This window comes from Leptodactylus fuscus, chromosome 8 (assembly GCF_031893055.1).
Source record: "Leptodactylus fuscus isolate aLepFus1 chromosome 8, aLepFus1.hap2, whole genome shotgun sequence".
NCBI lineage: Eukaryota > Metazoa > Chordata > Amphibia > Anura > Leptodactylidae > Leptodactylus > Leptodactylus fuscus.
In genome coordinates, this window is record NC_134272.1 from 62,313,128 (window position 1) to 62,328,519 (window position 15,392).

Sequence of the window (15,392 nt, forward strand, 5' to 3'; positions counted from 1 at the left end):
ACCACACATATGTCAGAAATCTGGGGCTGATATATCTGGACTCCAGCACTCTGCCTGTCACCTTCTCACAGGGGTTACAGGATTGCACGGTTATAGGTTGTCCAGAATTAGAAGACTTTTTTTCCCAAAAAACAGTGCCCATCTTGTTAATGGATTGTGCTTATGTGTGCTTATGGATTGTGTGGTTATGGTATTGTAGCTCAGCAGAATTCTTTTCAATGTGAATGAGCTGCAATGAAAGGACCACCCAAGGTGTCACTAGGAGTGACTTTAATTCTTTCTTTTTTTATGTAGATTGTGAGCCCCGTATAGGGATCACAATGTACTTTTTTTTCTATTAGTATGTCTTTATAGAATGGGAGGAAATCCACACAAACACGGGGACTGCAGTGCTAACCACTGAGCCACCGTGTTGCCCCCAGGAGTGACACTATTTCTTGAGAAAATCAGAATTATTATTATTTTTAATACCGGGACCCCCATGATTCTACTATGATGAAATTAGATGACCTTAAACCTTTTCATTATAACAACGTAACTTATTTTGGCCTGGTTGCAGTCGCAACTGGAGACTCTTTGTATAGTAACTCATACATTTTATGTTTGTATTAATATCATCTGTTTATTACGCTTAGAACAAGACCAGTCGTTACTATTGAAGCCTCCTTAAAGCTGCCAAGTTCTGTAAATCGGACAAGACTTGAGTGTGTGGAAAATGGGCATCCTGCGGTGTGTATGAATGTCACAATCTGCTTCGAGTACCGAGGACAGGGTGTGCCGGGACATATTGGTAAGATAACATACCACCAAGCAGACATCTGAATATTGTCTATTTATTGCTGGTCAATATGTCTGTAATAGGAATCGTATAATTGACAAGTATTTTCAGATAGAGGTTAGCAGCAGGATAGCCCCCATAAACTGGCCAATAGTGCTAGTAAAGTGTCCTTCCATAACAATAGCCTTCCATTATGCAGCTGTAGAAGTAAGAGCTTATTCCCATTGTGTAATGTAATGGTATATTGCAACTAATATACCATCACTTTAAGATCAGTGGGAGTCTGACTTCTGGGACCCCCCTACTGATCCTGAGAATGAGTGGGATGCCGCTCTGGTGTAATGCTGGGTCATTTGAATGGAGTTGCAGAACATATTGGCTATAAATGCATCTATTCCTGTTCTAGTTCATTCTTTGTATCATATCCGGATTCCTCTGGAAGCAGGGATAATCGTTTGCTTCTTATTATTCTTATTCTTATTATTTTCTCTCATTCAGTCTTGCACTATAATATCAGTTCTGATGTTAAAAGAATAAGAGGCACTCCGGCCAGATTCTACTTTTCTTCCAATGGAACAATGGAAGTTTATTCAGGGAAAATTGATCTTCAACAGAAATCTAAAAGCTGCAGAACACACCAAGCATTCATGAGGGTGAGATGGCTATTAAATATTAAACTATGATGATGTCTTGTATTATCGGCAATCCATTTCTATATAAAGAGTCTTCACCTATGATAATAACAGTAATGTCCTTGAATTCCCTACCATAAAGCAGTAACTGCTATCTGAAATGGGCAGCAGGTTGTGGACGCCCTATGTCCCCAAACCGGCTTGTCTGGTGGTCACTCTTAAGGTACTGTCTAAGCGGAATCCCTGGAATTCACCCTTTTAATTCCCATATGGGCATCTGGACTTTGGGGGTTTGTTCCCTCCTGAAGTGGTCCCGGTGTTGGTGACAGCCGACCATGCAGGTCAAGGATTATGGTGCAGTGCACGATGGAATCAGACAATTGTGAGAATATAGAATAAAATCAGAGCAGAGAGAATACATGGAGACAGTGTAAACATTCAGGACTGAAGCAGGAACGGACCAGAAGTTGGGTCTTACTCAGATGTCCACAGCCGAACAGATAACAGAGGTACAAATTAAAGACCGGATACATAACAGAAACAAGTAAGCTAAGACTATAGCAGAAACTGGACAACCAAGGATAGAGACACTGTCTCCAGGAATACGTGGTTCAAGGAATAGGACAAACTCCAGGCTTTTAGACAGGATCCTTGACTTTCATTAAATTAAGTTATTCAGGACCCAGTGCGACCACTTACAGTCCTATGAAAAAGTTTGGGCACCCCTATTAATCTTAATCATTTTTTGTTCTAAATATTTTGGTGTTTGCAACAGCCATTTCAGTTTGATATATCTAATAACTGATGGACACAGTAATATTTCAGGATTGAAATGAGGTTTATTGTACTAACAGAAAATGTGCAATATGCATTAAACCAAAATTTGACCGGTGCAAAAGTATGGGCACCCTTATCATTTTATTGATTTGAATTCCCCTAACTACTTTTTACTGACTTACTGAAGCACAAAATTGGTTTTGTAACCTCAGTGAGCTTTGAACTTCATAGCCAGATGTATCCAATCATAAGAAAAGGTATTTAAGGTGGCCAATTGCAAGTTGATCTCCTATTTGAATCTCCTCTGAAGAGTGGCATCATGGGCTACTCAAAACAACTCTCAAATGATCTGAAAACAAAGATTGTTCAACATAGTTGTTCAGGGGAAGGATACAAAAAGTTGTCTCAGAGATTTAACCTGTCAGTTTCCACTGTGAGGAACATAGTAAGGAAATGGAAGACCACAGGGACAGTTCTTGTTAAGCCCAGAAGTGGCAGGCCAAGAAAAATATCAGAAAGGCAGAGAAGAAGAATGGTGAGAACAGTCAAGGACAATCCACAGACCACCTCCAAAGAGCTGCAGCATCATCTTGCTGCAGATGGTGTCACTGTGCATCGGTCAACTATACAGCGCACTTTGCACAAATAGAAGCTGTATGGGAGAGTGATGAGAAAGAAGCTGTTTCTGCACGTACGCCATAAATAGAGTTGCCTGAGGTATGAAAAAGCACATTTGGACAAGGCAGCTTCATTTTGGAAACAAAAATTGAGTTGTTTGGTTATAAAAAAAAAGGCGTTATGCATGGCGTCCAAAAAGAAACAGCATTCCAAGAAAAACACATGCTACCCACTGTAAAATTTGGTGGAGGTTCCATCATGCTTTGGGGCTGTGTGGCCAATGCCGGCATCGGGAATCTTGTTAAAGTTGAGGGTCGCATGGATTCCACTCAGTATCAGCAGATTCTTGAGAATAATGTTCAAGAATCAGTGACGAAGTTGAAGTTACGCCGGGGATGGATATTTCAGCAAGACAATGATCCAAAACACCGCTCCAAATCCTCAGGCATTCATGCAGAGGAACAATTACAATGTTCTGGAATGGCCATCCCAGTCCCCAGACCTGAATATCATTGAACATCTGTGGGATGATTTGAAGCGGGCTGTCCATGCTCGGCGACCATCTAACTTAACTGAACTTGAATTGTTTGTCCAAAATACCTTTATCCAGGAACTGATTAAAAGCTACAGGAAGCGACTAGAGGCTGTTATCTTTGCAAAAGGAGGATTAATGTCACTTTTCTGTTGAGGTGCCCATACTTTTGCACCGGTCAAATTTTGGTTTAATGCATATTGCACATTTTCTGTTAGTACAATAAACCTCATTTCAATCCTGAAATATTACTGTGTCCATCAGTTATTAGATATATCAAACTGAAATGGCTGTTGCAAATACCAAAATATTTAGAACTAAAAATGATTAAGATTAATAGGGGTGCCCAAACTTTTTCATAGGACTGTATATACAAGGTTTAGTCATGCAGATCTTCATGCAGAAGGACATATGTCCAAACACATGGCAGAAGTGCATGCATAATGGAAGGCCAGTAGAGATCATGAAGATGCATACATGGCAGGGCCTGTAGGTAAGCAGAAGGACAAAGCTGTCCATGCAGTAGCAGAATTGCAAATTCGTTAGCAGAAAAAATATAGACATGTATCTGACAAAACTGAAGCATTACTCAGATATTAAGACAGAAGGGCAGCATGCATCCAAACAGAAGATCATGATACAGAAAACAAGACAGGCAAGACTTTAGAAGACAGGTATACATAGTATAGATGGAGGCATTGCACAGCATACAGACAGGAGGACATGCATCCAAAGAGGAGATCATAATACACAGAAATGCACAGCAAAATTTGAAACAATGCTCAGGTAAGGAGTGGCTAGAGACAGTGGTTTAACTAGGAATGGCGGGGCCCCGTGGCGAACTTTTGACATGCCCCCCCCCCCTCCTGACCTTGACCGAAGACCTTGACCGAACGACTCTCCCGCCGCATTCCTGCGCACTCTATTATGTCCCTCAGTGTCCCCTGCACACAGTATTACACCCCATTGTGGCCACTGCACACGGGATTATGCGCCATAATGAACACCCATGAACAATTATTATACTCTGGGGTATTTTCAGACCCCAGAGTATAATAATCAGAGACCGAGGGGAGATACAGACATAAAAAAAAAGTTACTTACCTGTCTCCGGCTCCGCTGCAGTCTTTGGTGGTGTTGGCCATCTTTAATAATGCACGGATGTCACATGACATTTCATGCCCTCCCTCCATCTGCCCCCAGTTTCATGTCCTCCGTCCATCAGCCCCCAGGTTCATGCACCCTTCATCTCTACCCCCATTTTCATGTCCTCCACTCCATCTCTGCCCCTAGGTTACTGTTTCTCCTCAATTGCTCCACACCACAAATACATACACGCTTACACACAGTCACACACTCTCCATCCTGCATCTCACATCCCCCTCCCCTTCAGTACAATACAATACAATACACAGAGCGCCCCCTGACTACTATTAGACACTCACTAGTAACAGCAATTGCAGGCAAGTCTGAATACAAACAATGTGTAGAGTACAGATCCATCTACGGACACTGACCTCCCCCCTCCTCCTAATACACAGACCACCTAGTCATGTGATGGCTGACGTCACACAAGGTCCTTCATCTACAGGTCCTACAAGCTTTCCCCCGATCTTATCGCAGTTACAACAGTTTGTCTGGTGATAAGAGCAGGGGTAGCTGTCACCAGGCCCCCTAATGTCCCGGGCCCTGTGGCAGCTGCCTCTGCTGCTATGGTGGTAGTTACGCCACTGGCTAGAGAGGTAGACTTTTATAAAGATAGGCAGACTGTGACTAGCAGAAGGAGCTTGCAGGTGAACACACCACTCAATACTTAAAGAAACAAGAGCAAGCACATAGGTAACCAGATGACTAGGTCTACTGGGAAAGATGGAACATTGGCATTACACTATCAATGATTGTCATTATAAATCCCTATTGGGTGGTCTCTAAAGATGGACAAATTGGTTCACAATAAACCAGATTTGACCCAAATATTCCAAATTGCTAATTTTTTTTAACAAAACCAAACAATTTGGGATTTGCCTCAGATGAACTAAGATGGCCACCGGGGGTAAACCACACAGCATTTTTTTTTTTTTTTTGCAGTCATTCACTCCATGGTGCCTTAGCCATTAAGGTGGCCATATTTATTAGATTAATATTGCTTGAACCTGTAGATTTTTGTCAGGACCAGCTTATGTGTTTGGAAGTTTTCAGCTTTTCCCCTAACACCAGATGTCAATGGAAAGAAGGTTTGGGAAGTGTTATTGGATGGGGTGCCCAAACTTTTTGTTGTCAGTGAAGATAAGTTGTCACCGCTGGTGTCTTGCAGCCACTTACTCTCCACTCCAAATACAAGCACAATTAGCTGCTGTTAGCGTGCAAGTTTATGGAAGGTGGGGGTTGTCAGAACATCTGTAAGCCAAAGTATATAGCCCGATTATCAATGACTGATAACATTTTTGAGTTATAAGATACAAAAAAGTAATTTTCACATATTATATTTCTTGTGCTTTTTGCATTGGCACTGACTCCATATTATGCAGATCCTGAAAATTCTGAATAAAAATTATTTATTGCAGCCTACACAGTATTTTAGTCCAAATTCCAGCAATTTTTATTAAAATAGATTAAATAAACATTTTTTTAGTGCCACACAGTCCACTCCTGTGGAAAATTGTATAAATGCAGGTTACTTCATCTTCAGCACTGTCATGTTTTCCATTTCAATGCAATTAATAAATTATCATCTAATTATTTTTGTCTTCATAAAACTGTAAATATTCATGCAGTATATATTATGTTCACCTCCTTGGCTTTCCTGCTGAAAATCATGGAAAGTAAATTAAAAGTAGATGACTTTTATCACTTTTTTTTATTCCCTGGAATATATTCACATTTCATTAAATCTGAAAGAGGAATAATTAATAGCCAATTAATTTTCGCCATAAAATATGGAAAGACGTTGACTGTAAATTATGTTTCTTGCATTTCTGGATGAAGATAAGTAGGTTGGGTTGTTACAATTTTTCGAATAATATGACTTGGAACAATAATGACCCATGTGCATAGTTGTCCCTGCGGCTCCGTAATGCAGAGTTGTACTCTCCCCTAGAAGAATTGACTTTACTTACGCGGTCTTGATGTGTTTAACATTCATTGATGACAATAGATATGACTTTTTTTTACTGTGTACAAAATCATTTCAAATCTATGTTCAGTTAAAGGCCTGATTCACATTTGCGTTCGGTATCTTGTTAGGGGAGTTCGCTTGGGGACCCAACTAGGTGTAACTAAGAATGGCAGAGCCGCATGGCGAACTTTTGACACCCCCCCCCCCCCCCGACGAAGATCTCAACTGACCGACACCCCCCCACATTCCTATGCACCCTACTATGCCCCATAGTGGTCCCTACACACAGTATTATGCCCCATAGTAGCCCCTGCACGCAGTATTATGCCCCATAGTGGCCCCTGCACACAGTATTATGCCCCATAGTGGCCCTTTCACACAGTATTATGCCCTATAGTGGCCCCTGCACACAGTAATATGCCCCACTTTGGGAACCTATGAACAATTATTACACTCTGGGGTCTTTTCAGACCCCAGAGTATAATAATCGAAGACCCAAGGGAATACAAACATAAAAAACACTATCACTTACCTATCCCCGACTCCACTGCAGTCCTCGGGGGTGTCGGCCATCTTCAATGACGTTCGGACGTCACATGACCCAACACGGAATACTGAATGCATTAAAAAGTGGTTAGCTAAGAAACCACACAGACACCATAGCCTATAATGGGGTCCGTGTGGTTTTCGTGCAGTATCCACACGAATCATGCGGAGAAAAAAGTACTGCAAGCGGACTCCCCAAACAGAATACCGAACCAGGCCTAGGATTATCAGCAACACTGAATGAACATCATTAAATGGATCTTCAAGCTGTACAAAATTTTTGCCATTGGCTCCAAATGGGTTTAAAAATGTAAGGATCACATGACGCTGGCTCTGACACCGCCCAGGTTTCTGCTACTTCCTGTTTCAATCTCAACAGTACAGGAAATACCTGCTCAGCCAATCACTGACTCAGATATATACCTACTGCATTCTCAGTCACTTCCTGCTGTGCTGAGATGGGAAACGAAGTGGAGATCAGTGTGGCCCTAGGCAGTAGGGGATCATTGTCAGCGAGGAATAGATGCAATGAGTATAGGTTCTTTTATTTTTTAACATTTTTGTCTTGACTTAAAAACTCCTTTTAAAACTAAATCAATTTTCTAAATATAGTTTTTTTTTGTTTTGTTTTTTTACAGAAAGATGTAAGAGATATTTTGACACCCATACATATGGAGTCTCAGTATTATCTTGGAAAACATATTGTTTATAAAAGAAATGCAGATGAATTCAAGCCTCTACAGCCGATTCTACAAAAGAAAGATGGAGAAGAAAATATATTAAAAAGTGTGGTAAGGAAGATATTGTTTTTTATATGTTTATGACTGCTTTGGAGTTCAATTTTTATTTACATTTGTTCTATCTAAAAGGGGTTATCCAGTTTTTAAAAACATATAGGACACATAACAGGATTAATAAATACAAAACACATCCTAATATATATATATATATATATATATATATATATATATATATATATATATATATATATATATAGTTTACATTCAGCACTGTTTATCTGATTTATTTTCAGGTCATTAGTTGTGATATTTCATTTGCAAGCTCACTACCCCTCCCTGTGAGCAGTTCTGCCAGCAAATGAAAAGTCACACTGTACAGTATGTTTAGTAAAATGTCATGAATAATCATTAATATTCCAAGTGAGAGCAAACAATGAAAATTAAGAGCCCATTCACAGGGCAGAATTTGGTGCTGATTTTGACACAGAGTCCATGGCATGAGCCACTCTTCTGATCTGAGCCTTATCAACAGGTGAAAAACATGGCGGAAAGCCAAAGCTCTGATGCTGGAGGGTCAGAAGTGAAAGAATTTTGAGGCACAAAACAGCCTTAAATCCCTTCTCCATTTCTTAAGTGTGAACATACCCCAATGATGTACATACAGTAAGGGTTGAACAGTATCAGGCTTACATTTGTAGGCAGTCTGTAGGGATAGGTTGTCTGGAGTATTAAGCAACACCTAATAGGAGTATCCGCACCTCATATATATATGACATATCCACAAGGTAACCCATAAATGAAGGTCCATAAGGTGAAATCTGCATAAATAAGATATTTCTCTCGAGAACTTCTATGAAAGTACCAAAAATGGCTTTAGTTCTTTATACTGCAATATTGTATCATGTTTAATTTGATTCTATACAATTACATAAAATATTTAATTTGTAGCTTAAAAATAATACTTTTTTCCTGTCAATATCTATATATAAACCAAAGAACATTATGATGCAGTTAAAGTAGAGAGAAGAAGATGGATAGATCATTCTCATGGGACACAAGAGAGCTGGTAGTACCTTCCGATTACTTCTGAAGTGAGGGAAACATATGGAGAGGGAGTTATAGCTTGTTCCTGGCGTTTGCTTCATTGGGTGGTAAGGGATAATATCAAGTCTTGTGCAGCTGTTGCAGGACTCTGCATGTGGCTTCTAAATGTCATAGACGTCTCCCTCCCAGCAGCTTGTGTCTAGTACACACAATGCAAAATGTTGTTGGGATGTTATTTTGCGATGCTCTGCACAGAGACACAATGCCTGGTATTACTAACATGGAGCAATATAGATATAGGCTGATCCTAAAGTCAACTCCTTCTGTACAACATACTAAGGAACCTATAAATTAGTGTATTATCAGGGTGCCCCATGTTTGGGACCCTACCAAGGGAATTTAAAGCAGGGGTCTCACAGGTTGCATGATCATTGTGTTTGCACCGTGGGGCCCGGGCCTAACAAGGCTGTCTTTCAGTTGACAATTATAACCTATACACAAGCTAGATGATAAATGTCTGATTGATGGGAGTAGCCCTGCTTGGTCCCCAACCTGTTACTAGAAACTAAGACCACCATATTCTTTCTCACTGTCAGCCCACAGTATGGAGGAGTTTGGATGGAATAGCGGCAAGCATCCGCCCTGCCACTTCATTCAACAATTGACGGGAACAGACTTTTATCATATGTTCCATGGATAGTTCGTAAATGTGAATTGTGAGATAATGTCTTTAGTATAAGTCAATGCCCCATTATTTTAAACGCTTTAATCCGAAGGATGAGTCATCAATATCAGACTAGTGGGGGCCCAATACACATCACCCCCCTCAGCAGCTAATACACAGAGAATGGAGCAGAAATGCAGACGTCTCCATGAACCAAGTCATTGCAGACTAGCTTCAGTACCAGTAAATGGGAGCTGATCTGCAGTAACCTGATCTGACCACTAGAACGGAGCTGTTTGCTTACTGTTCCATTGTTTGAATTAAGAATAGGGTTGAGCGATCGTGTTCGGAAAAGATCGGATTCGGATCGGCGATTGAGAAAATTTCATGATCGCGATTGGAATTCCGAACACGATCTTTTTAGGTGGGATCGAGATCGGTACTATTTCCCACAATGCTTTGCTTAGCCTTCACACTGAGTACATAGTGTATATTCAGTGCGAAGGCTCCGCTGCTGTTCCATAGGAATGAATGGAAGCAGCCGACACACAGCCTTAACCCTCTGCGCACCGGCTGCCTCCATTCATTCTAATGGGAGACTAAACTAACATCTCTAGTAGCTACTTACCTCCAGAGATGGCTGCTCTGGTGTTCTTCGCCTCGCTGGCCCTCCATGCTGCTCTTCTCGCCTCGCTGCCCCGCCCCCAGGTTAGTGTTTAAAGAGCTAGGAAGGCGGGGCTTGTGGCTTAGGAGAGTGTGGGCGGGTACAGGGCGGGGAGACGTGACTTCTCCCCTCCCAGTACCCACCCACACTCTCCTAACCTGGGAGGCAGGGGGCAGCGAGGCGAGAAGAGCAGAGAATACGTCATCAGTTTTTTTAGTTCTGAGAATCCTTTATTGCCCAAAAAACATAGACCCCTACATGAAATTCCAAGGAGCTTGTGCTCTTTGGCTATAGGAGTTTATTCCACACCAAACTATTGATTCGGTGAAGTACTTATTGTTTTTGCAGATTGTCTCCAGGGCATTATTAGGCATCTTCTACAGTAGACCTACCATCCCCATGTTCTTATTTTAATATCAGACATTCATGGGATTTCTGGGCCATCCATAATTTGATCTGTTATGTCATAATGAATGACTTGTACTGTACGGTGGTCTTTATATACACAGCCTGAAGCTTGCAATGGAGTCAGTGAGACTATAGAATGAGAATATACTCAATCTTAATGTTTTGCTGTATTTATTATACAAGATAACCTCTCCATCTATTCATTGCCTTGTCTGACAATTCTCCAATTTTCAGACCCTTCAATAGGTTGTCACTGTTGCTGTCATGTTCTTTGTAATATGGAAGGTTCATAATGTGTAAAATAAGCAGGCGGCTGCCAGTATAGCACTGTCAAAATATGTCAAGTAATGTGTAAGAGGTTTTTATGAAGTGGCGTACATCATGGGTGGCAGATGGCACTATTGCTGTTGCTTAATTAATAACATTTGACTTGCATGGAGAACACCATGTATCCTTCAATGTGCCATCAATACAAGAGCAATGTAGTGGGCTCGCAGCACAAGTGCTCACAGTCATCTCATTTACTGATATATCGTCTCTGAATCCTTATATTGTGTTAATTTTCTAATAACACGTATCACATGTATAATACACAAATATTGGCACGCACATTCTGATTTACAAACACCTGGCTTCACTTTTATGAGTTGCCGCTATATAGCATCCTGAAACCAGATGGTCCAATATCACTAGTGACAGATTCAATTTCATTCTCCCAGGAAACTGTGACTTGCCAACCCAAATGTACGGTAATTGTTGAGTGCTAGGCGGGTGTTATAATGGCGGTCTTTTGTTCTAGTCATAATACTGTAATATAAATTTATACTTTATTCATCCTTGTGTTTGTGGGGTTTTATATACTGTTTTATAGTTTTCTCATAATTCTTTTTAGTCTATTCATGCCGTAGACTACAAGATATGGCAATAGTTAGAAATGACTGGATTCAAGATGGAGGGTGGAGGTTTAGGATGCTATAGTTAGTATTATTGGCCTCGTATGTACAGTGGCAAGCAACACTTATTACATGTAGGTGGTTGCTGAGCGTATTATCATTTTTTAAACCACTCTATGGCCCAGTGACCCTTTCACAAAACCTCTGATGTTCCCCAATTCCACCAATATAGTGTTGGCACCAGAGAACTGCAGCTTTGTTTCCATTCACTCGAATAGGAGCAGAGTTGTTTCTGGACACACACCATGTAGATCTTTTAGATATGTGGGGCTCATTCTTATATGGTAAATAGTATTCATATTTTTAGAGCTCTGTTTATACAAAAGTTGTTCACAGCCCTTTTTTATTGCCCGTCACGTGGCTGCATTAAAAATCTATACTTTTTTTTTAATGTAGATTGTGAGCCCCATGTAGGGCTCAAAATGTATTTTTTTTCCTATCAGTATGTCTTTGTAGAATGGGAGGAAATCCCCATAAACATGGAGAGAACATACAAACTCTTTGCAAATGTTGTTCCTGGCAGGATTCGAACCCAGGACTCCAGCGCTGCAAGGCTACAGTGCTAACCACTGAGCCATCATGTTGCCCTCATTAAAAATCTATACTTGTGAATTTGCCTATTATATGACCAATTTTTTGCCAATCTTTTTGAATGGGCCATCCCCAAAAAAGGATTGTTTCTATGGACCCCTTAATAGATTCATATCTATGAAGGATCTGTAAAAATAGGTGCCTCACAGATGCAAAATGTCTGTAGATCTGTTCATTTATGCTGAGCCCTCAGGCCAGGCTTGAAAAAGGGTCTGTTTTTTTACTATTCTATATTCTTTCTGTTATTTTATTCCCTTTTTATTTTATATTATTTGCATTTATGTCTTTTTGTTACATCTTTTTTTGTTAAGCACTGTACTTTTTGGGTATATTAAATTGGAAACTTAATAAGGATATCCTTGTCCCTGCAATTCTGAAGAATTGTTATACTATTGATTGCACTAGTATGTCAGTGGCATATTGGTGTCTCGCCTACTGTAAAGTAGCAGGTTGTGGCAGCTATTTGTGTGAATATGTGCAGATGTGGACTCGCTTCACTCCTGTGTAGCCTAGTGTGGTAGCTAAGTGGTGAAGGGTGTCTCTCTCTACCCCCAGCTAACTGCTCCTATAGCGTGGTAGATGCTGTTAGCAATATAAAAGTGATACCTTTCTTATGTTTCAGAGCCCCAGGGATGCATAGAAAAAGTACTTTTATTCTTTATTCCAATGAGGATCTTGGAGCACTTAGGCTTGTTACCCTGTTGTTTGCTATAGTATGCCAGTGGCATATTGGTGTCTCACCTAATGTAAAGTAACAGGTTGTGGCAGCTATGTGTGTGAATATGTGCAGATGTGGACTCGCTTCACTCCTGTGTAGCCTAGTGTGATAGTTAAAGGGTGTCCCATCACAGGGATCCTATCTATACTGCTTGTTAATGTGGATGTAACACTTTTCCTAAATACATTGCTTCAGCAAAACTACTTTGTTTGTCCACTATATTACTTTATTCATTTCTCTGTTGACACATCCCTTGACTTATCTGGTCAAAAGTCAAGTGATGTATCTCCTGCTCTCAGGGGGGAGGGAGGAGGGGCTAAGTGCACGGGAGCGAGCCTGGAGGAGGGGGTAGTTTACACTTTGGGGGGGGGGGGCGCCAATATAGACCCGGCATCCGCTGTTAATAGAGAGGCGGATGCCGGGGAGTGTAGACGCCGACACAGGTGCATGCAGGGCAGGAGCGTAGCGATGTTGCAGGCACCTGTGCCGGCGTCTACACTCACCGGCATCCGCCACTCTATTACAGCGGATGCCGGGTCTAAATTGCATTGTGAAGGCTGTACGTCCGATGCCTAGCTGCATCAGGAGCGCACACACAGGGCCAGCGGCATAGAAGCGATGACTTCTCGCCGCTGGCTTTGCATATGTAACCTCGCCCACCAATGACGCAACAAAGCCGGAAGAAAAAAGAATTTACAGCATCAAAGACTGGTGAGTATGCGACGTGGGAATACCCCTTTAAGTGGTGAAGGGTTTGTGGCAGCAGAGTCCTCCTTTATGGTCATACATGCTTGTGAGGTGAGTAGGGTGTACTGATCCTTGATAGAATTGGTTGTCAATGAGTGGGATATATTTTTTAATTAGACAAATTAACACCAACCAACAAATTGCACCAAACCGGTCTAAAAGAATTGAAAGTCTAGTGTCTTTTATAAAATGTTGTGATACACAGTGTGTTGGTAACCCAAGGAAGAGTGAGGCCTTCAGTTTATTTTGAGTTGATCATTAATTGTGTATTATATGTATTCTTGTCAGGTTTCTTTTGCAAGATACTGCGCCTTGCCAAACTGCTCTGCGGATTTACAGATCTCAGGAAAAGTTTCCTTCCCAGGGTGAGTCAATCCATTGTTATCTATTTTGCTTGTTTCTGGTTCCAGCTCAAAGCAGATCTATCATCAGACTATGCTGCCCTACACAACATAAGTGCAATATCATATGGAAACAGGCTCAAAATGGCACAAAAATATTGTGCTATGTGGACAATAGCCACCATCAAAGAAAACAGCAATTTAGTTCATGAGTCCAGTGTATTCATAAGCTATGTTCTCCCTCTGCCTCTCCCGGCCATTCTTGCAGCTGGATGCTGTGTTTCTACATTATATGTACTACTGCTTGTCAATAGCTTGTCAATAGCATACCACCGCAGCAGTATACAGCGTATACAGAGTCTTTGTGCAATTCATTTCACTTTATATCAATTAATACATAATTCACAGAAATTTACATAAATGTCATATATTCATAGTGTCAGATGTATACACAAAATCCATAAAATACATTACTAGCCTACATCAAGTGCATTAGTTACAATCTGATTATATTTCATAAAGTACAAATATACATAAAAGAGTATCCAATGGGTAATTGATCAATCCTATTCACGTGTCACATATATTATCCAGGTGTAAAGTGAAGGTGCAAATAAACAATAATATTAGAAGATGGTTACAAACCCCCTAAATACTCATATATATGCTGTAAAGCAAATTTCATCTTCTTGTTTAAAACACAGTGCACTTGCGCTCATACAGAAACGATGGTGAAGACAGAGCGCATCCATTGCGCATGCGCAGTAGATCCCAATCTCACACAGAAGCCATGTGTAAGTGGGTAATCCCATAGTGTGCCCATACGATTTTGCAAACGCGTGCTCAGACCATAGGTATCCATGTTACTCATGGGAAAGTATTTCTGCAACAGTATGTATATACTCTAACTGCTGTAAAAAAACAATAACGGAAATAGAAATTAATATATGATCAGTTTAAGAGATGATCACTATTATAATTACAAAGGACAATTATATCTCCATTATTACCCTAATGCACTTACCACAAAACAGGTAATATTACAAAAATATTTTTCAGAATGGACCATACCCATGATCCTGCCCATGGAATGGGACCCATTAGTGTATATATACGTACAACTAGGTCAAGCAGACCATACATTTGGTTCTATCCATAGGGACACATCCCAAACATAAAGGACTAAGCACAGGCGTGATCAGGATAGCGGACTAGGGATGTGCATTATCCCTGTGGCCTTTGGAACCATTTAAGCAAATACCTCCCCAAGTGGATTTTGTGCAATAAAGATCTATGCAGTACACCATTGTATTAAATTGGCATAAATAAAGGCAGTCTCTCACTACCCTCAGCTAACTGCTCCCATAGTGCAGTAGATGCTGTTAGCAGAATAAAAACAATACCTTTCTTATGTTTCAGAGCCCCAGGGATGCATAGAAAAAGTACTTTTATTCTTTATTTAAATGAGGATCTTGGAGCACAGGGGGAAGTTTCTTCTATTACTGAGCACTGCTTTATCATCAC

General features: G+C 40.7%; 1 protein-coding gene across 1 annotated transcript in view; it reads left to right on the forward strand.

Moving 5' to 3' along the window:
* The window catches only part of ITGA4 (integrin subunit alpha 4), a 91,622-nt gene that overhangs the window by 61,370 nt on the left and 14,860 nt on the right, over positions 1-15,392 (forward strand). The window contains exons 14-17 of the mRNA XM_075283802.1: positions 636-790; positions 1,277-1,431; positions 7,637-7,789; positions 13,816-13,892. Of these exons, the coding sequence (XP_075139903.1) occupies positions 636-790; positions 1,277-1,431; positions 7,637-7,789; positions 13,816-13,892 (540 nt within the window). The remainder of the gene's footprint in view (positions 1-635; positions 791-1,276; positions 1,432-7,636; positions 7,790-13,815; positions 13,893-15,392) is intronic.